Here is a 24,944-nt window from a genome sequence, read left to right on the forward strand (position 1 = left end):
CTAGAATAAATAAAAAATAACTATATATATATATATATACACACACACACACACACACACACACACACACACAATTAGTCATAACATTGTCAGGAAATCATATTTATTCATAAAAAGATACAAATCTCATTCCAAGTTTCTCATTAAATTAACAACAAAAAATAAGGTTGCTTTTATATTTTCTGTTTCAATGTACTATAGCATGTTTTAAATACTCCATGCTCTCCAAAAAAAATTTAAACGGAACAGTGTTAAGTGAACAGTCCACAATATTCCAACACAGAGGCTTCAAACTTTTTTTTTACTATCATCTATAAACATGCACACTTTGTATCCTGACTCAGTTTACACACATTTAACTGAAACAAAAATTTCGTGAAGTAATATTTATCCCTGTTATGTGAGATGCACTCTGATATTTCCTTCTCTATTCTATTTTTTTAAATACTGATTTCACTTAATTGGTTTATGACTCACTAATGAAACACTGTGTAAATTCTTCTTAGGAACTTTCCAAAAGTGAGATTTTATCAGAATATTTTACCAATTACATAAGACTCTCCATAGAACAAACTCTACTTTTCAAGGAACCTAGTTAATGTGGCCAGACCTTTACTCAAAGAAATCCAAAGCAGAGAAACTAGATAGAGCACAAAGGGACAGGGAAATTGCTGGAAAGAATGGCCTAACCCTGTAAGAAGGGCTCATGAACAAAGAAAAGTAAGCAGCAACTGGCACCAAACCTTCTGGGATGAGAGCCTAGACCATTTCTCCTTTGTGAAGTGAATCTGCTCCTTTTAAATGCGGCACCTCAAATGAAAACATTTGCCCAAACAAAAACTTTATACACAAGCATTCACAGCAAAATTATTTGTAATAGCCAAAAGGTAAAAACCACTCAGATGTCCATCAATTGATGGATAAAAAAGATAGTATATCCATCAATGGAATATTATTCAACCATAAAAAAAGTTTATACATGCTACAACATGGATGAACCTTGAAAACATTATGCCAAGTGAAGGAAGCCAGTCACAAAAGGCCATATATTGTATAATTACATTTACATGTAATGTCTAGAATATGCAGTCCAGAGTCAGAAAAAAGATCACTGGTTGTCTAGGACCAGGCAGTTGGAGGAAAACAGGAGTAACTGCTAATAAGTACAGGGTTTCTTTTGAGGATGACAATGTTCTAAAAATCATCATGGTGATAGCTACACAACTCTGAATATATAGACACACTCCTGCCTCTGGGCATTATACTTGCTGAACCCCATCTGGAACATTCCATCTGTGCTCACACATCACTTTCTCAGTATGGCCTTCCCAAGCACTATTTTAGAAGTTGTAACCCATTTATCCTGACTCTCACTACTGGCACGTCTTATCGGACTTCTCCTCTAGAGCACTTATTACCTTATATTATCTACTTAGTTGATACACTGTTCCATCTCTCCCAAGAAGAATGTAAGCTCTATGATGTTTGTTGGTTTTATTATTGCTATAGCCTCAGAACACAGAACAGTATATGGCATTGAGTAGGCATTAATTAAATATTTACTAATGAATGAAACCCATTCTAAAGAATCTTTGTGCGCCATGTTCCTTTCCTCTCACCCTCTACACATTCAAAGCCTACCTATCAATTATTCAAGGCCAGCTCAAAAGTGATCTTCATAAAACCTACTCTGACATCCCCAGCCGACAGAGAGATCTTCTTCATCTAAATGTCAGGCTTCATCCATATTCTTTCCAACTAAAAAGTGGGGAGGGCATGATATAGTGGAAAGAGTACATGGAGGCACTGAAATCCACCAAATCACTGTGACTTTGAGAAGTCATTTAACCTCTGAGTATTGGCATTCTCATGTATAAAAATGAAGGTTAGGTATTTACCCAACAGAAAAAAAAACATATTTTCCACAGGAAGACCTATATACAAAGGTTCAAAGCAGCTTTATTCATAATATCCCACAACTGAAATCAACCCAAATATCCAACAACAGAAGAGAGAATCAAATTATGGTATATACACACAGCAGAATAGGAAGAAAGGAACTGATACACACAACAAAAAGGATAAATATCAGATATTATGCTCAGAAAAAGAAACTGGACACAAAAGAATGCATACCGAATGATTCCATTTACATGAAGTTTACAACAAGCAAAACTAATCTTCAGTGAGATATATCGAAGGAGGGATGCCTGGGTTGAAAAGGAAGCACTAAGAAGGGGTACAAGGGAACTTTCCCGGAGACGGAAATGTTCTACATTGGGACTGTGGTAGTGGTTCACAACTATATATAATGTTGCCAATACTTATTGAACTGCTCATTAAAAAGTGGGTACATTTTTGTATGTAAATTATACCTCAATAAAACGTACTCAAAGAAAAGGCCACATAGCTTAGAGGGGAAAAAATGAAGGCTATCTCTAACTTACAAAGTTGTTAAAAGGATTAAATGAGAAACATATATACTGAAATAAGCATGGCACAGTGAGAAAGAGTGCACACTGATGTGGGATTGAATCCCAATTTAGCCAATTATTACAGTTACTAGTTATATAGTCTTGGACAAGTTATTTAATCCCTCGGAACTGAAGTTTTCTGTAAAGACAATAACTTCTACTTTACATATATGGTAGCATACTAGAGGCCGCCCAGTTAATACAATATCTGATATATAACAGGTACCCAGATAATTTTTTACATAATATATAAAACTGGGAACATAGTAGATGCTCAATAAGTTATCTTTTCCCCATTTTTCTTGGATGAGAGTTTTCTTCTCTACTACATTTTACGAGAAGGATCAATATCTGAATGATCTTCTCTTTAACCTACTTAAGAGTGTCTTACAAATGGTAGGCAGTTAAGGAAGATTTTGAAGGGAAGGAAGAAAATTGAATGTTTGTTAAGAGGGATAAATAGGTAAAACAGGGAATTTTGAGGGCAGTGAAAGTATTCTGAGTGATACTATAATAGTGAAGCCCTAGGACAAACATTTTTAAAGTCTATGTTTAAAACACTATATCCTTTGGACTGTAGTCACCAATGTTATTTATAAATGCATTTGTATAGTAACACTGATTATGCGTCCATGCATAACCCAGGTGAACTGACCTAAACCAGGAGGTGGCTAACCACAGAAAATTTAAAAAAATCGCAGCTCAAGGGAGTGGGAAGAAAGAGGGAAAGGAGTAAGCATTTGTTGAGGGTTTACTGTGGAGCAGTTCTAAATGCTTTGAGATGGAAAATATTTTCCCTATTTTACAGATGAGGAAATCAAGCCCCAGAAAAATTAACAATCTGCCAAAGGACAGGTAAGGAAGCTGGGATTCTAACTCAGATCAGACTGCTTTCAAAACCATCATATTACACTTCCTCCCACAAAGACAACTTTCCAAATCATTAAAAATTGGCTCTTTGAGTAAGTAAAATACTAATAATTCGTTACTGGGTATTTATTATTCAGACTACTTCAATATGTGTCATAAATCAATAGGCACCCAACGCATTTTTAGGTAAAGTCATAGTTAACAGTAAAAAACAAATAAAAAAACAAGGGCCAGAGCTGGAATATAGTCAGACTACCAATTTTAGGTTAATCTCAGATCCACCATGAACCAGCAGGTGACATGGGACAAGTAATAACTTCTTTCAGTCTCAGTTTCCCCATTCATAACATGAGCATAACATCCATCCCATCCTCCTACCTCGGACTGTTTATGAGCATTAGTTAATGTCGGTGAAATCAAAACGTAAACTAAACAAACAGTAATATAATCAAAGAATTCCTAGTCAGTAAGATCATCCTATTGAACAGCTATTTTCATGGAAACTAACTGGGCAGAAACAGGAGGAATGCGGTCCCTCGGCCACAGGAAGCTGCTGAGGCGGCGGCCGCACCTGAGCAGAGGAGACTCGGTCAGCAGCAGGTGCTGCTCCAGGACCAGTCTTCCGCTCTCTTTCTCACAACGCGGTGTGTAAAGGCGCCACCGAGGCGCTGGGAAGGGGACACTGGCCGAGGTGCGAGGCCCTGGTATCCCCTCACCCCTCTGGGCCTCAGTTCCCGCCCTGCTTCCTCCGCAGAGCGTAGGGAAAGCGCGGAAAACCCGCTGACAAGGAGCGGACCGCAGCCATCACCTGTCAGCGAAGGGCCAGCAGGGAGGCTCCCCGGAAACCCCGGGCAGGGAGGACACTCCAGGAGCGTCCCCCCTCGGCCCTCGCACCCCGGCCGCCCCGCCCACCTCGGCCGAAGGCCTCCTCAGACGACCCCCGGGCCCTCCCAAGCGGTCGGCTCCCCTCCCCCAGTCGCGCTCCCGGCCCTCTCCGCCCACCCGCCCCGAGGAGGGGAGGGGAGGGGTGGGAGGGCGTACCCGCAGCCGCTGCATCCCCGTGGCCCCCGCGAGGCACTCCGGCGGCCGGCGTCCCCGCCCAGGCCCGCGGAGTCCGCCAGACGCGCGCCCCTCGCGGACACTCACCCCGGCCGCCTTGCGCGCGGGCGGTGCCGAGCGTCCCGCCGGGAAAGGGGCGGGGCGCTGGTCCGCGCTCCACGTGACCTGCGCTTGGGCCGCCTGCGTGCGCAGGCGCAGCCGGCTCCCGAAGGGGGGCGGTGGGAGCGGGAGGCTGGCGCCTTTACCTCTGGTGAGCTGCTTTCTTCGCAGGGTCGCACTCCCACCGCCGCCTCTGGACGCACAGCCCGCTCTCTGGTCTTTGGTCCCTTCCGTCTGCCTGTCTCCTCCCCACAGTGAGTCCCGAAGAGGAAGGATCTGTACACACGCTTCAGAATGCACGCGGGACTGACTCCATGTGAGCCAAGCTTGCATGGCTGAGTAGACACCCGACAAAACACGGATTAAAGAATTTAACTGTACTTAAATAACATTTCAGAATAAAATAAGACAGCCTTAATGCAGACTATAATTATGTTCATCCAGCTGCGGCAGCTCAGACTGTTCACCCTTCCCCTCTCCCTTGTCACCCACAGCAGGTGGGAAGTCATGGAATCCGATGGAGTCCACCTCGCATTTAGTCAGCATTGGGAAGACTGTCCGCCCAAGGTCCTGCCACCAACTCCATGCCAACAAGAGTCTCCAGTTTAGGGTGAGGTGACTTTATTGATTGAGGCAGCCCAGCTCCAGCCTGGTAATAGCAGTCCTGCCGCGGAAATTGAACGTGCCCTGCTATGTTGAGACAGAGGTGTAAGAAGGCTTAGGAAAAGAGTGCCCGCCCGGTCCCTGAATAGACTATTTCTATATAAAAATGGGACCTGCCTGGCCAGCGTGGCTCAGTGGTTGAGAGTCGACCCAGGAACCAGGAGGTCATGGTTCAATTCCCCGTCACCTGTAGGGTTGTGGGCTCGATCCCCTGTAAGGAACGTGCAGGAGGCAGCCGATTGATGTTTCTCTCTCTCCCTCTCTTTTTCTCTCTCTGAAATCAATAAAAACATTTTTTAAAAAAGGGGGGTCATGATTGGTCAGAATGGAGTCACCCTGATTGGTCTGAGGAGATGCAGACCAATTTAGCTCCTATTGGATGGGGAAAGTCTCAGTCCTATTAGTCCAGTTTGATCTCAGTAGCTCTCTTATAAGGGTCCACTCAACACACAGGAGGACTGTGTAGGGGGCTTGGCAGCCCAGTCTGTGGCTTTTGGTGGCAGGGAGTTAGAAAAGGCGTCTTTTAGGAAACACTGGTGCTAGGTCTGGCAGGTTGAGTAGGAATCTTCTAGGGGGGAAGGGAAAATAAAGTTTTGAGCCCCTTCTATGGATCACACACCTTACACAGAGTATTTACTATACTCACACAGAAATTTATCAGACGGGTTTTTATTATTCCATTTTTTATGGAGTTTTAAAAAAATTAAGTCACTTATTCCAAGTTATATAGCAGGTGAGGTATGGAAACTGAAGATCCAAACTTGACGTGCCTGCGTTCTTTCATGGCACCATACTACCTCCCAGCACGGCAGAAGGGCATATGACCAATAACTGCTGTCCGATGTCATCTATATAAAGTTCAAGAAGAGACAAAACTTCTTGTCTTGTACTGGTAAAAGTTTTCCTAGGTACTTCCTAAGCTGGCTATTCCTTCCGTGCAATCATCTTTTGCTTTTCTACCCGCCTGCGTGCGAAGCTGACCTTTATCGAACATTTTGCCGTACGTGCCAACAACTACTTGTCTAAACGCATTACATTATTCAATTCAATCTTCACGACAACTCTTTAAGGTGGTCTTATTACTATGCCCCTTTTATAAGCGAGCAAACAGGTTTTCTGGGGCCAAGTATCTTGGCGAAGCTCAAAGAACTGTCACGAAATTGAGCATCGGATACAAGTGTCTCGCTTGAGTACCTGCGTTTGTTCATCCTGCTCTGGTGAAGTAAATCAATAGAGATACATTGAAGAGTGGGAAATGGACAGTGTCGGTTGGTTCTCCAGGGCAGATTTTCCCACCTGCTATATTTTGTTCACCAAAATTTCCTGCTTTTCTCACGGAGGGAAACCCAGACAGACGCGCGGAGTGGGCGGGAGTTTCTCGCGGGAGCCCGGCTCCTCACCGCCTCACTGCGCGGGCCAATCAGAGGCGCGGCCTGGCGCCCCGCCCCCTCCGCAGAGGTTATATAAGTTTAGCCCCAGCCCGCTACACTGCGCAGTCGTGGCTGGGGCCTGAGCTCGCGGAACTCGTAGGAGGGCGCTCCCGCCCCCCGCGCTGCGTGCCCCACGTACGCCGCGCCGCAGAGCGCCGCCCGCCCTCCGCCTCATTCCGTGTCCGCGGCGGCCGGCGGGATGCTGCTGGGCGAGAGGCCCGCGGCGCTGGGGCTGCTGCTGCTGTTGTGCGCCCCGGCGGCCGGCGCTGGGGACGCGCAGGGCGAGCACCGCACCGACTACGACCGCGAGGCGCTGCTGGGCGGCCAGGTGAGGCTGCGGGCCGGGGCTGGGAGGGCGGCCTGACTCTGGGCGCCGGGCGGGGCGCCCCTCACCGGGGGACCCCGGGCCCGATCCCATCTCCCCTCCCGTAGGAGGCAAGAGCTCTGAGGGCGTGTAGGGACGGGGGCCTCGGAGATCGGGTGCGAGTCACCCCAAAACCCTCGACTGGGAGGCTTTTGGGAGCCGTATTTTTCTCCACCATTTTGCTCCATTGATAGTAATGCTTGGACCCCCCCCTCCCCCCGTGTGTCGCTTACCTCCAAAGGAAGAAGTCGACGAATATGTTAAACTCACCTCCGAAGAGCAACAGAAAAGACTGAAGTCGATCATAAAGAAAATTGACTTGGACTCAGATGGCTTTCTCACCGAAAGTAAGGACGTCCTGCCGAACTAACAATGGACACAGAAACACAAACATTTAAGAAGGGGTGCCTGTTGAGGGTACATTGCTAATGTTCTAACAAATTAAAAGTACTGTGAGGTGGTACAAAGGACATAGTGAGTAGGTTTTATACCTGAAGATCTTTATTTTAAAATTAAATTTATTGGGATGACATTGGTTAATAAGATTATATAGGCTTCAGGTGTACAGTTCTGTGACACATCATCTGTATATTGCATTGTGTGCCCACCACCCAAAGTAAAATCTTCCATCAGCATATATTTGACCCCCCTTACTCTTTACTATTCCCCACCCCCTTACCTCTGATATACCTGGAAATCTTTAGACATAGGATACCAAGTAAAACTCGGTGCTTTCTTTCATAATATATAAACACCATTGATCCTACATGTATGTGTAACTCATACCTTGAGCAAACACCTATTCCTCATGTGACTTTCATCAGTGTCAACAATGTAATTCATTTTAGAAAAATATGCTAAAAACCAATTTAAGGCATTAAGTGATTTATTACTCTTTTGATATATGCTTTTTTAGAATTTTAATAGTTTGCTTCTTTTTACAAGCAAGTAGAAAAAGACCTATTGCATGTAAATTCTGTTTATCACAAATTATTACAGCTAGTAGGAGCCCTAGAATAATCTTGTCCACCTTTCTTTGTAGAGATGAAGAAACTGAAGTTCAGTGGGGTAGATGCCTTTCTCAAATGAGTGGCAAAGCCGGGACTAGAATCCAAATCTGATATTAATTCAGTTTTTAATATTTTTCACTTAAAAAAAAATCTGGGTGCTCTTAGGTAGATTCTGTAGTCAGAAATGAAATGCACAGATTATTAAAAGAATATTTTAATATTTAAAAGGAGATAGTTTGCTATAACCAGTTTTAATGTGGCTCAGCATCTAACAGATGAAGTTGCTGGAGAATTACAAACTGATAAATTTAAGATGTTTTGTCAATAAAGTATTCACATTGGTGCCTTCAGGAGTATTGAGGTTTTGGTTCTTGCTACTTAAACAACAAGAAAACCTTATACTCTAATATCCAATAAGAATGAGTCCATCTTTGGTTATACTAGAAAGCAAACTTTTTAAAAATTTAAAGTTAAAAGGAACTTAGTCCAAATGTTCATTTTACAGATAAGAAAACAAAACCTTGAGAGGGTAAACATCCCCTTATGACAAAGCTGAAGTGAACCAATGTTTCTGGTTACTGTGCCATTCTGTATTCTATTGTGCCATGATGAGCTCTTTAAATAAACTAGAAGAAACCCTCATTCTTGAGGACCCTTCGGGAAATTTTGCCTATTTTCACTTTAAGGGCCAGGACTGGACTTAGGTTCTTGAGAGACACCAAAGGTCAGTAGGAGTTTGGGCTTTTAAGCCAAAGGTAGTGTTGAATGTGTACTCTGCTACTTATTAGCTGTGAGTCCTCAAATGGAAACCTTACTTTCCTGAACTTTATAATAGTGATTATAGCCCGGCCAGGCAAGGCTCAGCTGTTGAGCGTCGACCTAGGATCCAGAATATCGGGATTCGATTCCGGGTCAGGTCGCATGCCCAGGTTGTGGGCTCGATCCCCAGTTGGGGGCGTGCAGGAGGCAGCCGATCAATGACTCTCTCATCATTGATGTTTCTCTCTCTCTCTCTCTCCCTCTCCCTTCCTCTCTCTGAAATCAATAAAGATATATTTAATTTTTTAAAAAAGTGATTATAATTGCCTTATTTTGAAGATTAGAGAAATGTATATAGACAACCTGTTATATAGTAATTCTTTAATACATGGGTGTTCTATAATTATTCTGCCCTGATTAAGAATTTCAGAGTCATGATTAAAGGGAGTATACTATAAACAATGTTTCTTAAACTTCAGCCACTTGAAGACCTGTTCACATTGTAGCCCATATCTATTTACCATCTATTATTTTCTTAGTATAGTTTTGATTCAACTCAATGTTAAATTTGTTTTAAAGGAAAATACATGAGAAACATTTTTTTCTAATACTTATTAAAATGAATAGGTAGTTATTCGAAGATTTGTGCTTCATGAGAGAATTGTGATAGCAAAGGTTATCTGCAATTTTATGGATATATATTTTTAAAAGTCAAGTGCTATTTTGACCAATTGATAATTCATTTAATAATACTTATTTGGCCAGGGGCTTCCTAGGGATTTGGAGAGCCTGAATGAACAAATCATACATAAACTCTCTGCACTCAAGGAGCTTACAATCCCTTTAGATCACATATTATAATGTAAAATTGTAGTTATACTCCAAAAGTGACCCAGCTCCTCCTATTTCTATGGATACGGCCAGGCCAGTTCTCAGTATTTGCAAACACTGAAAGTTTCTTTGTTTTGGTTTCTTTTAGAGATGGTTTAGAAATCCTAAGTATGAGAGTTACTGTTAATATCTATTGTGCTCTGGGAAACTCTCATAGGTGAACTCAGTTCATGGATTCAGATGTCTTTTAAACATTACGCTCTGCAAGAAGCGAAACAGCAGTTCGTTGAATACGATAAAAACAGCGATGGTAGTGTGTCGTGGGACGAATACAACATTCAGATGTACGATCGTGTGATTGACTTTGATGAGAACACTGCTCTGGACGATGCAGAAGAGGAGTCCTTTAGGCTGGTGAGTGCATGTGCACAAGCTGTGCCTTTTAATCACGTCAGTTTACTTTACCTTCCTGCATGAATGAGCACTAGGGGGCCCGAGGTCATAGACCGAATTGCCTTGTTTTCTAAGCAATCGCCTGTTCCATTTCAGTGGTCGTTTTGATGGTTTCCTTTCTAGCTAGGTTTAGTGCTCTGATTTGGGACTACGGAAATGATCCTTCCATCTCTTTCTCCGCTGTTGTCATTTGTCCTCATTTCCAGAGTGGCTTTTTTTAGAGTGTATTTTGAATATCTCAATATTTTTTTATGTTAATGAACAGTTTTATATCATATTTACTAAGAAGATTATTAGAAGCCCATTCCCATTTATAAAACACATAAACTCTTTTTTTAAAAAATATATCTTGCATGGCTGGGTGTGGCACAGCAGTTGAGCATCGACCTAGGATCCAGGAGATCGCTTTTCGATTCCCAGTCAGGGCACATGCCCGGGGTTTCAGGCTCAGTCCCCAGCAGGGGGCGTGCAGGAGGCAGCCGATCAATGACTCTCTCATCATTGATGTTTCTCTCTCTCCCTCTCCCTTCCTCTCTCTGAGGTCCATAAAAATATATTTGAGGGGGGAAAAAAGCAATGGGCTATCTAAATAAAATAAATTTTTTCTGTATGGAAGTCTGTTAAAAACAAAAATCAATTGGATACCCGAGTTTTATCTTATTTTTAATGTTTCCATATAGAGAATAGAGAGAACTTGAAATAATGACCCTCTCAAGCTGTGAAATGCCTGAAAAATCATTACTTTATGATATGATGAATAGCTATAGTCAGCACTTTTAAGCAGGATAATTAAAGTTTGGGGACCTCCCTGGCAAAGGTTCTGCCGCTCTGACTTGTAAACGAGCTACTAAATGTTCACGTATAAGCAATACTTGTTTATGTTAAATATAATCTTACATGTGGCTAATCGGAATTAAGACCTAGACTTTCATTCTGGTATCACAGATTATGTATTTATGTAACATCATTGGCCTACCCAAACCTGGCAGTTTTGTTCTTCACAAGTTTCTCTTACGATATAGAAATAAACGATTATTGATAGTTTCTATCTTTTTACGACTGTGTGTACTGTTTTCTGTCATCCACTAGAATACAAGGTTTTTATATTGAAGAAAAGAGTGTCGAGGTTTTAGGAAACTGAGGATCTCTTGTATTATCTTTTTAGAAATTTGCCACTTTGGAAAAACAGTCTTTCTGTGTATTGGCTTCTTGAATATGAGTTGCACTTAAATTGTGTTCTTCAAATGACCATGAATAAAACTGCTTTCACGAATCACATTATTTTGATTTATTTAAATAATCTGAGAAATGTGAAGCAGAAAATGACTTTTCTTCCCTAAAGAAATCTCAGTTTGTTGAAAGAGATCCTTTTTTTATGGGCAAATTTGGCCAAATTCCTCTCCCTCTGCTGAAACATGGACCTTTTTGCTCCAAATTGAAGGGTTCTTTCATAAGGAAATCTAAGCACTTAGTATTTTGAATAGTGGTTTATTTAAAAAGAACTTGATTGTCTCAACCAAGTACATCAAGTTCTTGTTTGTCTATTTTTGCCTACGTTAAACCGTAACATAAAATGTAAATTACTTGGTCTAGTTATTTAAAATTATGAAAGATTAACATAATAGCAGCTATTTGGAAACAAGTCTTTTGTTTTTGTTTTTTCTTTTCTATCAGAATTGGGTGTGTATAACTAACTGGCCAGTGGAATATGAATGTTTAAAAGATGAATTCTTCAAGGGAAGAAATGAGCCTCTCCTCTGTAAATCAGTCATTGTAAACGAAGTGTTGTTTCAGTAAATGAGTGCTACCTAACTTCTGTTCTAGAACATGGAAAAGAGCAATTTCTTTCTGTCAGTGAAACGTGAATTAAAAGCTTCTAAAATATTTGAAATTAAGCTTTTTAAAAATGTGCAGTTTATACACAATCATTTTATAGAAAGTTATTCCCAGAAATTCTCAAAATAGAATTTATGCAGGATTAGCAATATAGCACTGTTGACTTCCAAGGCTCTTGATTACAGAATTAGCTTTGAGAAATGAATTAAAAGTACTCTTGTCCCTAATAGCTGCTACTTGATTTACTACTTGTGCGTACTTTTTAACAAAAGGAAGATGGGTGTGAGAAAGTAGACACAAGTGTGTCTATTTAACCTCAAATTTCGGCTTTTGATTTCCCTGTATCTGAACATACAGAATTAGCACTATAAAGACTCTAAGAATAGACTACTGAATATTATATACATATATCAAAAATATTTTCATAAGAGGATTATTTCTGAAACCTGGTAATATATTTTTGAAAGGCCATTTTGAAGACCAGAAACAATTTTAAAATGGCATAGCAAGAATTAACACATTGTGTGAATTTATTGCATTTTGGGCATTCCAAAAATATTGAGACTAATTGTTAAAGAAGAGAGTGTGTAGTATGGAACGGATCCAAGTTCAATATACTTTAGCTGTATATCTGACATCCCTTTCAATAAATCAATAGTAATTTGTCACATTTGTTAAATACTTAATACTTAAGGTTTACTAGATGCTTAATAGAGATTTTATTTTTTATTTTTTTAATTATAAATTATTCTACTTATTTAAACTAAAAAAACAACAATAACTGTTCACCCATTTCTCCGCCCCACCCCCTCTGTTAACCACCAGTCTGTTCTCTATCTATTTTCTCAGCTTTTGTTTTTAGTTGTGTTTTATTTTTTTCAGTTTCCACCTATAAGAAAGATTCCCCAGTATTTACCTTTCTCTGACTATTTCACTTAGCATAATTCCCTTAAGGTCCATGCATGTTGTCACAATGGCAAGATTTCATTCTCTTTTTGTTTGATTGAATAATATTCAGTATTGCTTATGATTATATATTATGATGAGACCTTTAAACATGTTCAATATTTAATTTTTCAAGCTTCATTTAAAGGACAAGAAGCGATTTGAAAAAGCTAACCAGGATTTAGATCCTGGTTTGAATCTTGAAGAATTTATTGCTTTTGAACATCCTGAAGAAGTTGATTATATGACGGTAAGAAAGAGAAATTTTAAGAGGATTATTGAATGACCAGAAGTTTAAAACCTGTTTTCACTAAGTCATTAAAATGAATTGTATAGCAGCCAGAATTTTAAGAGACAGGAAGATTTAAAGTTCTCCCAATTTAAGATTTGGACTGGGAAGGAAGGTTTCTGGGGGTAGGGGGTGCTTATTAGGAGGGAAAAGGTAAAGAACTGAGTTTTTTAAAAAAAATCTCTGTAATATATATGAGCATCACTCCTTGGCTTTCAGACTTTTCTCTGTTTTTTCTATATTAAAAACATTAAAACTTCCTATTTAATTTATAACATCACCTGTGAAAACTTTTAGTCTTGGAAATGTGTCACGTTTTGGATCTCTTCTCATGGGGTGCATACAAGCAGAGCTGCTAATGACTAAAAATGTTTTTGCAACTTTAGGCATAAAGAGTCTATCATCCCTGTAGTACTTAAAAGAAATACCAACTCTTCAACAACTTGTTGCGCTCTGGGTTTAACTCAACAAACACTGATTGAGTCCTATGACTTGGCAATCTCTACTCTCATGTTGGAGAGTAGAGATTAATGTAACAAAATAGCTTTTAAAAATAGACTAAACATTTATATTGAGGTGTGCTGCCTGCATCAGCCTCCAGCCGTGCGGCTTTGTGCCCTGGATATTTCAGGGAGGGACAGGTAGCTTTTTGTTTGTAGGTCATGGTCAGATGCTGCCTTAATAACAAGGCTGCAGATACATTTTTTGCCGTAGCTTAGTGGCAAGACCATTAGTACCACTTCTCTTGCCATTGTGAGGCTTTTGACTTCTCACTTGGCACAAAATACATGACCTAGTTTAAGAACAGTGCTGGACGCAATTGACTAATGCCAAAATTCAGCCGAGCGGAGCTGCTTGCGCCCCATCAGGGCAGGCAGAGGATGCTGGGCTGTGTTTCTCTGGGACATAAAGAACAGTGAAGACTGGGAATGGGGATGGCCAGTGATAGCAATGAAATAATTGAGGCATTTATGTGTTTTGGTCTGGAATTCAGTGTGGCAGTGGGATTAAATAGATGTGATCAAAATTTGAAGAAAAGTATAAACAGGAACGTTGAGTGATTAAGGAAGTATGGGAAGAGTCAGAGGGGACACTGAGGCTCTGAGCTTGTGTAACAGTGAAATAACGGTAGTGCTACGGACAGGAGGGGGTGCGTTGGGATGCGGTGGCGCGGAATTGGAGTTGATGGCAGCGCCCGAGATGAATGACCTATCATAAGGATGGAGAAGCGCGGGAAGTCTTGGGAGAGGCCAGAGTTAAGCTTAAAGGAAAGCGCTCAGGATGTGGGAAAGTGGGGGCTCTGGAGGACAGTTGAGGGCTCTGCCCAAGATGAGAGATGAGAGAGCTTTAACTCCTGAGACCAAAGAGAAAATTGAGTGGAATGAGCATAAAAGTAGAGGTGATTTAAGGTGCGGGTACAGCGCTGGTAAATAAGCATTTCAGAAGAACTGGACCACGTTTGGAAACAGAGGAGAGGGTCTTTGCCAAGAGAGTGTTGAATGCGTTGTGGTCAGGCTCAAAGAATGGAGGTTTCAAAAATCAGCTATAGAGTCTGGGTTAGGGATACAGAGGCAGAGATAGACCCCAGGCTGCAGAGAGAGCCCACTGAAGTGGCCCAAAAGAGTAAAAGGACTAGGCTTATGCATTCGTATCTCTTCTAGACTTTAAGGCTCTGAAATGAAGGAGATGGTGATGTGCTTCTGATGTGCTGAGTGGGGATCATCATTAGAAAAGGGCGAAAGGATATAGGAGACTGATAAAAGAAGTTCCCCAAGCAGCTGGCTACCCACAGGCCATCTTGTAGACATAGAAAGCGTGTAATCTTTGTGTTTGAGGGAAGGATTGGTTGGTGAAAAGCCTTGATGAAAGTGAGGAACAGATTTAGGGGCAGTTTGGGGGGCATGGGAGTAGATTTGGTGGAAGAGGAGGCAGGGAGGTGGGGGTTCCTTGGGGCCTGGACACTTTTTAGATCTGGAGATAGAACAATAGTTCTACTCAGAGAGATTTAAGAGAAAGATTCTGGGCTGTTAATGGATTGGAAGAAAAGTAGAGTTAAAGACAAGGGTAGTAAGAGACATTCTTGAGCAGGGGACTGTGCAAAAAACAGGAATAATGTGAGTTTAGTGCTGAGGTTTGGGCGGGGGAAGTGGAGTTATTAACAGCAGAAGCTTAAGGATGTTGAATTTAATAGAGCATTTGGTGGTGACTTGTTCCTGCTTCTAAACTGCAGCGTTTGCAAGCATAGACATTCCAAATGATTACTCCAAAAGAAGTTCTGCAGTAGGAGTGATTCCGACAGTGGTAAGATTGCAAATTTTGTTACTAATTTATTTTATGCGATAGGAATTTGTCACTGAAGAGGCTCTAGAAGAACATGACAAAAATAGTGATGGATTTGTTAGTTTGGAAGAATTTCTTGGCGACTACAGGCGGGATCCAGGTAAGGAGCCTGCAGGTGTGTGGAAGGGGGGAACAAATGGAATTAAAAATGAAAGAAAATGGGACTGGAAGAGCTTGCCTGATTTCTACTTGTTTCGTGGAGTTAAACAAGCATAGCTAAGGGACTTACAGCTTATCACAATGTAACCTGGATCACTTTAGTCTCACGTCTAGATTCTAATGTGTCTTCGTTTTCAGACAAATATAATGTGATTATGAAATCAAATGAGGGAGGAAGTAAAGGTTGATATTTTTATAAGCAAAATCCTGTATCTCTGTATGTAGATCTTAAAAGAGAAAGAAATATAAAATACTATGAATACTGGTGTAGGCTGTGGAAGGTGACTTATGATTGTTTGAAATTTGAGGAGCTTATTTATGCAGTCTTTTCCATAAACAGGTTTTTGTTTTGTTTTGTTTTCTTTTTCTGAACTGTTGCTTAAAAGCATCCCTTATTGTTAATGTCACTTTAAAATTACACACGGCATTACTTTGTAAGAACATGTAGGAAGCTTTGTATAGTTATGTGACATGTATAGAAATATTACACAGATCAAATTTGGGAAAACTAGATACCAGAACAAGGTGCAGTTAACAGAATTACTAGTTTGTGGTAATATGCAACAATTTAAAAACTTGGAGTGGTTTAGACCTGTGTGTCACTTGAAAATTACTGTATAGTTTGTATTTATTTTAGTACTTTTCAGCTAAGTATTTGTTTCTTTGAGCATCCTTTATGTAGTAGGCTTTAAATTAATTTCCTTTATTCTAGGGATATATCAAACTTCTTATTATATACATGTGATATTCTTGTGTGTGTATATTTATTGTTGACTTTTTTTTTAATGTAAATATTAAGCAGCAAATGAAGATCCAGAATGGATACTTGTTGAGAAAGACCGATTCCTAAATGATTATGACAAAAACGCCGATGGCAGGCTTGATCCTCAAGAGCTGTTATCTTGGGTGGTACCCAATAATCAGGGGATTGCCCAAGAAGAGGTGAGTGTGACAGAAGAGTGACTTTTCGCCCCCTGCATATTTGTTACTATTGATAGAAAAGGAAGTTCAAAATTTTAAGCCAAAGAAAGAAATAATTAAGTTATTTATTTAGGTATTTATTTAGGATCAATGCATTGCCATTTCTTGATTTAAATCAATGAACTGTTTTTGACCGTCAAGGGGACAAGGAAGTTAATATATCATGTATTCATTTGATAGTACAGTTAGAATAATAAAATCTGTATTTGCCTATAGGAGCTCAAAACGGGTTTTACTCATTTTGCTTAACTTTGCAATATCCTGAATCAGAGTTGAGTTGAAAGGAGGCAGAACCCACCAGAAATTAAAAAAGATAATGAGAGAAGTGGTAGACAGACCGGTTACAATGTGTAATGTTTTTAGATACTTAGACAATAATGAGTACTTGAATGGAGTAATAATTATTTTGGTCAGTGATTCTTTTATTGGTCACAGACTCCTTTAAAAATATGATGCAAACTATGAATGAATAAAAATATGAGTGGTTTTGACAAGCGAAATCCCATTGAAATGTGAACATCTTACTGAAACTACTTACTACATTGACCCCTCCTTATTTTGTGTCCAAGGCTCTTCATCTGATCGATGAAATGGATTTGAATAGTGACAGAAAGCTCTCTGAAGAAGAGATTCTGGAGAACCAGGACTTGTTTCTAACCAGTGAAGCCACAGATTATGGCCGACAGCTTCACGATGAATATTTCTATCATGATGAGCTTTAATCCCTGGATATATGTGAGCAGGGTACTGGCTCCTTTTATAATTTGTTACCAGCATTACTTTCGTGATAAAATATTGATAAGATTATTTTCTACTCTGAAGTCTTACAGTCAAATGTATCTTAATGTAGATGATAATTTTGGCCTTTTAGGAGAAAAACAAAACCAAACCTTGATATTTATTTCAAAAATGAATTGAAGAGAGAAACAATATTGTGCCATATGACAACAAAGTCTTTCCAAAATACTCCTTCAGTTTAGTACTGTGTTGTGGAATATTTTGAGTTCTATTTCCATACGTGAAAAAATGGAACATTTTAGAGATACCTGAACAATATTAAAGGAGTATGTGACTGAGCTATTAATTTTTCTTTGTTTAAGTAGCATTAATTTGGGAACTGATGGGAGGACATTGTTTTTAGATTTAGCATTTTGTTTTAAAACCTTTAAAGGAACCTATAGAAGGACTTATACCTCACATATAAGTTGAGAAGTTCTATGTAATTTTAAAATGGTTTCTATAAAGGGTTTTATTGTATGAAATAGAACTTTATATTTTTGAATACGTATAGATAGTAATTATATTTAATGTGTAACTATAGCTCTGTTGTGTGTGGAACTTGACATTGTGTAGAACTCTTTTCTTTTTTGACTGATTAAAAATGAAATGTCCTATCTTTTTAAATGTTTGTTTGTTTTTCTTTAATCTTCCTGGTAAACCTTGAATTTTATGTAGGTTTTGTTGTATTTCACATTATCCTGCCTCATCCATTCCTGTATTTTGATAGTGAGTGTTCCAAAACTCTGTTAAATTATTCTTGTATTTTCCTTTTTTTTAAAATAATAAAAGAATCATATTATAATTGAATTTACACCTGATACATTTCAATTGCTATTGTAGCAAATGTGGTCTTGCTGTTTGGGGCTAGAAATAATCGTAAGAATTATACAGGTTGAAATCACCAGTAGAACTCAGTATCAGTTATACCGAAATTAAAATCGTGCTCAATAAGCATTTCTGCACACCAAAACGGTCAGTTTTGACCATATTTTGTTGATCAACTTACTACGTTTCTGGGGGATAAGAAAAGTGAAGGGAGGGATGCAATAGCTCTGGCCCACAGATAGTTTTACTTTCTTTTGTTCTTAAATTTTTTTATATGTGGGTGAGCATTTTTATGTTAATGTTTTTCCTGATTAGAATTGTCTCCCACATAAGCACACACAGTATCGAGCGAACTCAAGTATTGGAGAAGCCTGCAAGCTCTTTTCTGATAGAATTGACCGAATCCTCTTACCTCTCTCCTGCTCCCGTCTTTGCTGATGTATGAATGCAAATTGTTAACTTTCACACCTTTAAAGATAGCTTACTCACCCTGGTAGCTAAAGTACGTGGTTTTCATTTTAATTTACAACACCTGTCTGGCCATAGCAGTTTCAGTATTAAAGATACTCCGTTATCACTCAGTCTGTCATTCGTCAGTGTTGCTAAAATTGGGATGTTTAAAGTAACCAGTTTGATGAGCATGCTAACCGTTTGTTTTACTAGAGTCTTTGAAATCTATTCCAGAATTATTAGATAATCAGATAAGTATTTTATTTTAGTCTTAATGAGTTAAGTGTTGGCATTCTACATTCAGCCTTGATTTCGTGCAGTTGTAAGGATTTCGGTGACATTATTAATGTTCACCAATATCTGTATTCCTTTAGTCCCTGGCATAAAGAAAATTACACTTCCCAGCCCCTTGGCAGGTAGACAGTGGCTAGTTGGGCCCAGTTAAACACAAGTGTTGTTAGTGTGTCCCTCCCAGACCAGTCCAGCGACTAACCCATTTCTTTTGCCATGGCATTGTAAAGGAGGACTCAGTTGAAATGGGTGAGCCACAAGATCAAAGTGGCCTTGATTGACCACCTAGTGTGCATCTTGGAAATAACGGAGCAGATCACCAGGGAACATTCTCAGCTGCCACTCAGTGTGTTTCCTGTCAACACACCATGTGAACATCACGAGGAAAACCTATTCTCTGCTGTCATCTTGTGTGCATCTTGGAAATAACACTAGTGTAACAGTCACAAGGAAACATTTTACTCTGCAGCCATCTATCTAGTTTGTATCTTGTGGATAACACCAGAATGCAAGTCACTTGGAAAGTTATTCTTTGCCATTCTATGGAACATACTCGGATTAACACCTGAGTGCAGGTCATGAGAAAAACCATTCTCTGTGGCTATTTACTGTGCATTTTGGAAGTAACACCTGAGTGGAAGTCACAGGAAAAGATATCTGCTGTGTATCTTGGAATAAAACCTGAGTGCAGGTCACCGTGAAAATTTCTTCCCAGCTGCCATCCGGGTTGCATTATGGGGATAACACCAGAAAGGAAGTCACCAAAAAGTTCTCTTCCTCTGTCATCTAGTGTGTGTCTTGAGAGTAGCACCTGAGTCGAGGTCAGAAGGAAAAATACTCTGTTGCCAGCTACTGTGCATCTTGGCAATAACAATTCAATGCAGGTAAACAGGAAATGGCATTCTCTGCTGCCCTGTAGCGTGCACCTTGGGAATAATGTCTGAGTGGAGATCACAAAGAAGACTCTGCTGCATCTGGGAAATAAGACCGGTGTGGAAATCACCAGAAAACCTTATTTTCTGCTGCCATCTAGTGTGCTTCTTGGTAATAACGTCTGAGTGGAGGTCACCAGGAAAATATCTTCTCTGACGCCATCTAACGTGCATTTTGAGGATAACACATTTAGAACCCCAGAGCGCGACTGTGTGTTACAGAAAGCTGCTTACTGCTGCCGTCTTGTGTGCATCATGGGTATGACACCTCAGTGAGAATCCCCAGGAAAAGATCTTCCACGCTGCCATGGCAGGTGCAGCTAGTGAGTAAAAATTCTTAGCACATAAAATGTTATTCTCTGCTGCCATCTAGTGTGCAAATTGGGAGTAACATCTGAATAGAGGTCTTGAGGAAGCTACTCTGCTGACATTTAGTGTGCAACCAGTGACAGATGCCTGAGTGTATGTCATCATTAAAGTTATTTTCTGCTGTCATCTGTGCAAATTGGGAATAACATCTGAATGGAGGTCACCAGAAAATGCCCTACCCCACTGCTATCGAACGTGCATTTTGAAAATACCACCTGAGTAGAATTCAACAGACCCTGGAGACAGAGCTGCACATTGACCCCACACACAAACCTAGCACACGAAGCCACACCCAACCAGACCCCAGATCTGCAGTTAGGACCCCAGAGCCTGACCCTGGAGTAGGAACTGTACACAGGACTCCAGTTGCCAAATGCCAGACACGGGAGCTGTACCACAGGTCCAAACCCTCACTTTCAACAGTCTCTGGACCCTAACCCGGACCCTGAAGCCAGAGCAGGACTCCACTTTAGGGACCCAAGACTCCAACCTAAAAATTTAATCTTAACCCCTAAAGCCCTATCCCCCAACTCTATACATGCAAAAACTCTGAACACCGAAATGTCAAACTTACCTAACCATAAAACATTACACAACTTCATGAGATTAAATAAAGCACAAGAGAAATAATGCAACAAGAAACAGTAGACACCAGATTGAAACTGCTGCCAGTAGCACACTATACAGTTTTACATCAAAATTTTTTTTCTAAGTTAAAATAGTGCACACTAAAATAATCATAAAATTCAGTTCAACTAATCACAGTTCATCAAAACAGTAATGATTTATTCCTAAGTGTTTTAGAAATTTGTTTTTCTCCTTTGAGCTGGAAATCTGAAGTCCAAATGAGCACATTTAGCTGTGGAGACCTGTATATTCAACATAAGCCATGTTGTTTTTAAATATGGAAGTTTAAAAAAGATACTTTACATTCTAAATTGCCACTAAAAAAAACAAACACCCTTCAAGTTATTTTAGTATCCTCTAATAGAAACTTGCAATTTGAGCATTCAGGGACATTAAGACTTTTATCTAGTTTCACAGAATCTGCTCACTTTTGAAAAATATGGTTTTGTTGATTTTTTTAGAGAGAGGAAGAGAGAGAGAGAGACATCGATTGGCTGCCTTCTGCACTGCAGCTCCTGGTGCCCCAAACTTCACCACCTGCTTCCTCCTTCAGCAGCATGAACCAACAGGAGCGCGGCCTTCCAGTTGCCTTTCCCCTCTTTATACCATCAAATTTAATACCATTAACTTCTTAAGTATCCCCCTGGCTGGATGGCTCAGTAACCAAACCAGGGTGGGCTTGATTCCCTGTCAGGGCACATACCTGGGTTGCAGGTTTGATCCCTGGTCAGGCGCATGTGGGAGGCAACCAACTGATCCATGTTTCTCTCTCACATTGATGTTTCTCCCCTTCTCTCTCTCTTAAATCAACAAAAACATATCCTTTGGTGAGGGTTTAAAAATAAAATTCTTAGGTCTCCTTCCTATGTGTGTCTCTTAGGTGGACGGCGTATAGTTTAAACATTTATTCTCTGTTTTTTTTTTGAGCAAGCCCCTGGTATTCTTTTCCCTCTGGTCCATGTGTCATAGGAAAAAATGAAATCAACCCAAGTACTTAACACATTGCGAACCGCATAGAAATCTCTGAGACATACGCCAGGGACCGCACATTTTTGGGCAAACTACACGTTACTTAAATCATCATCACTACAGATCATAATGTACTTTAGGTGTTGTTTTTCAATAATTATAACATTTTTATTTACAAAAACAATTAAACAATTAGGGTTCCTAGTACTTTTTTAACGTATGGTACTGTGTAAAGCATTTTCCTCTATGAAGAAGGACCAAACAAAATTTACACGAGTACCTAGATTCGTTCCTTTTTCCATGGGGGGCACAAACTCTGCAGGCTCTTGTAGGAAATTTTTTCTTTCCACTCGCTGGAATACACGTAGGTTCATGCTGCTTCATATCACCTGACAACCTTTTGGGTGGATCTTTACCAGGTGCTCTCCTTGCACACCCAGGGGAAGGGCTGGAAAGATTTGTCTTTGGTTCTGTAGAGCCTTCATTGTTGTCATCCAGTATCCAGCCTCTCGCCACTGATAGCAGAAACTGTTTATACTTCATTTTTGCTTGTGGATTGAGGATGTTGTATATTTTAAATGAATTGAAAAGTCCAGAGTTTATAAGGTACAGCACTACTTTTTTTGTCCATTTCATCGTTTTCCTTAGAATGGAACTACACGAAAGGAATTGATCCACATGGTCAACGCCTTTCATGTGGGCATTGTATTCCTTGATGCAGGTAGGTTTTACAATATTCTCTCCCATTTTTCTGTTTTTTTTTCCTGTTGTTGAGACAGAAGTGTCATGGATCGTTGATATCATTCTGACAATCCGCTTGTCTTTCCATGCTAGGAGAAGAATATCGCCTTTTCTGGAAAATATTATGTCACCTTTCTTCATTCTTGATGTTTTCATTTTCAAATTTGGCGGTAAACCTCTACTCTCTCTAATAGTCCCACAGACTCTAGTTTTGTTCTGTAGCAGCAATTCAGCAGTAGATGTAGCATTGTAATAATTATCCTGGTAAATATGGTGCCATATGCCAAGATAGGGTCCAAAGACTGAAAGGACAGTTTCTTGCAATTTCTTTCCTTGAGCAGTGTATATCTCCATATTGCAGATATAGCCAGTGTCACGCTCACACACCATCCGAACAAGTAAACTGTATTTGGTTATTTTTGCTGGGTTGTAAGTGCAAAATTTTAAACGTCCTCTCCATGGAATCATTCCCCTGTCCAAAGACAATTGTTGCTTTGGTTTGTATGTTGTTTGAAATTTATGCAGGAAATAATCCAGCACAGCTTGTATCTCGAAAAGCCTCCCAGAGAGACTGTCCATTTTGACATTATCTTTGAAATGCCAGAATGTCCATATTTCCTCAACTCGATGGCGACTCATTGTGTGTGGAAATATAGGGGTACATATCAAAGGATCTGTTGACCAATGGTCTTTCAAGCTATCTTTTCTTGTTTGACCCATCAGAATAATTAGGACAAAGAATTTCTTGACTTCCTTCTATGTAACCTGAGACCACTTTAGTGTTCTAGAGGGTGTTTTGCGTTTCATTGCGGTTTGATCGTGATAATTGGACAGCTCTTTGCACAACATCTCAAACAATTCATCACCAAAAAAGATTGGTCACAGAGGGTACAGAGTCACACTGAGACGGAAATGTAGTGACCCATGTATGACCTTCAAACATTTGTAAGTGTGGTGGTGTGTCAATTTCAGACCAACAATTATCAGTAGCTTTGTCAGTGTCAGAATCGCTTGAAAGCACCGCCACCTTGCGCTTCCTTACACATCTGATAATTTCACTGTCAGTAGAATCAGTAGAATCGTCTCTGGAATCATCAAAACAGTCATCCACATCTTCGATCTCACTAGGAATATGTGATAAATTATCATTAAATGCTCCCGGAAGTGTATCAGTTTCATTGGTTTCCTTCCTTTTTCTGAGGGAGGGCATTTCCAAAAGCGCCAGGAACTTGAAGATGAAGACTATTTTAATGACCAAAATACAATGTAACTGCAATGCTTTATGGGATCGTGCAGTTATAGAGTTTTTCTTAGATTGACCTGCACGGTTTCCACCAATGAGATCGCTTCATTCGATGTGGACAAGACAGTGTGTTGAAATCTAAGGTGCATAAGAGATGGAGAGTGAAAAACGAGAAAACTCGTGAGCAGTCTTTAACAGATGGCGTGCAGAACACTAGAAAACTCCTGAGCTGTTCGCAATGTGTTAAACAGCGTTTTGGGTCCACCAACATGCTTACAACAGAAAGTGCTACAAAGTGTGTGAAGCATGGAGAAAGGGGCATCTTTCTTGGAGACCTTTACATTACAACACATTCCAGAGGATGGGAGCATTCGAAAATGGACTTCCCTTGTCGATTTACTTAAAGATGTGACGATCCTGGAAAGACGGCTAGTAATTTAAAAGAAATAACAGGAAACCAATAACTAGGTAGTGAAACAAGCCCACCTGTATGGGAGATGTGCATGTGTAGGATTTCAAGCAGCAGTTCTTTGTGGACACTTGGAAAGAGCACTGTGAAAAAATTTCATATGAAGACGGATTTGACCAAAGTAGAAAGACCCTCCAGCACCAACACTAGAGAACTTATCGAAAAAATGAATGTCGCATCAAGTTCCTGAAGGATAGGTGCTTATTGCACACAACCCTCCAGAAGATAGCAACATTCTACACAGTACAAAATGCATATGAATTCCAGGATGAAAACTCACTCCAGAAGGATGAAATGCATGTATTGCTCTCTGGAAGAACACTCGGTCACTACATTCGTGCTTGCTCCTTCAAAGTCTTTTGAAGAAAGCGAATCTTGACTAGTGGTATAAGTTTTGGGTTGCATTATATAGTCTCTTGCAAGCATGATGTGCAGACTTCAATGGTGTTTCCTTAGAGAATGTGGAAATTCACGAATTTGTAGCCCAAAGGACTTGTAATCCAGGAAAACGCACACTGGAAAACTCTTGCTCAAACACGCTCTTACACCTAATGCATTCAGAAGACGTAAGAAAACAGAAAAGAAAAGCATTTTGCAGTGAAATTCAGACGAGTATGTACAAAAGTTCACTTGCATAGGTTACACAGAGCTAGAGCATGAATTACTTTATGTTATCGATGAAAAAC

General features: G+C 40.1%; 1 protein-coding gene across 2 annotated transcripts; it reads left to right on the forward strand.

Moving 5' to 3' along the window:
• The first annotated feature begins 6,779 nt into the window (after nucleotides 1–6,779).
• On the forward strand, nucleotides 6,780–18,149 carry RCN2 (reticulocalbin 2). 2 transcript variants are annotated; one of them, XM_087829267.1, is made up of 7 exons: nucleotides 6,780–6,923; nucleotides 7,201–7,306; nucleotides 9,777–9,973; nucleotides 12,930–13,043; nucleotides 15,426–15,522; nucleotides 16,381–16,523; nucleotides 17,132–18,149. In XM_087829267.1, exons 1-7 carry the CDS (start codon nucleotides 6,795–6,797, stop codon nucleotides 17,282–17,284), a joined length of 939 nt encoding a protein of 312 aa, XP_087685393.1. In that variant the 5' UTR covers nucleotides 6,780–6,794; the 3' UTR covers nucleotides 17,285–18,149. The 2 variants fall into 2 exon arrangements, with proteins under 2 accessions (XP_087685393.1, XP_087685394.1); XM_087829268.1 differs by having other exon boundaries at nucleotides 16,384–16,523.
• Nucleotides 18,150–24,944: the final 6,795 nt, after the last annotated feature.

This window comes from Miniopterus natalensis, chromosome 22 (genome assembly GCF_054644295.1).
Source record: "Miniopterus natalensis isolate mMinNat1 chromosome 22, mMinNat1.hap1, whole genome shotgun sequence".
Taxonomy (NCBI): Eukaryota; Metazoa; Chordata; class Mammalia; order Chiroptera; family Miniopteridae; genus Miniopterus; species Miniopterus natalensis.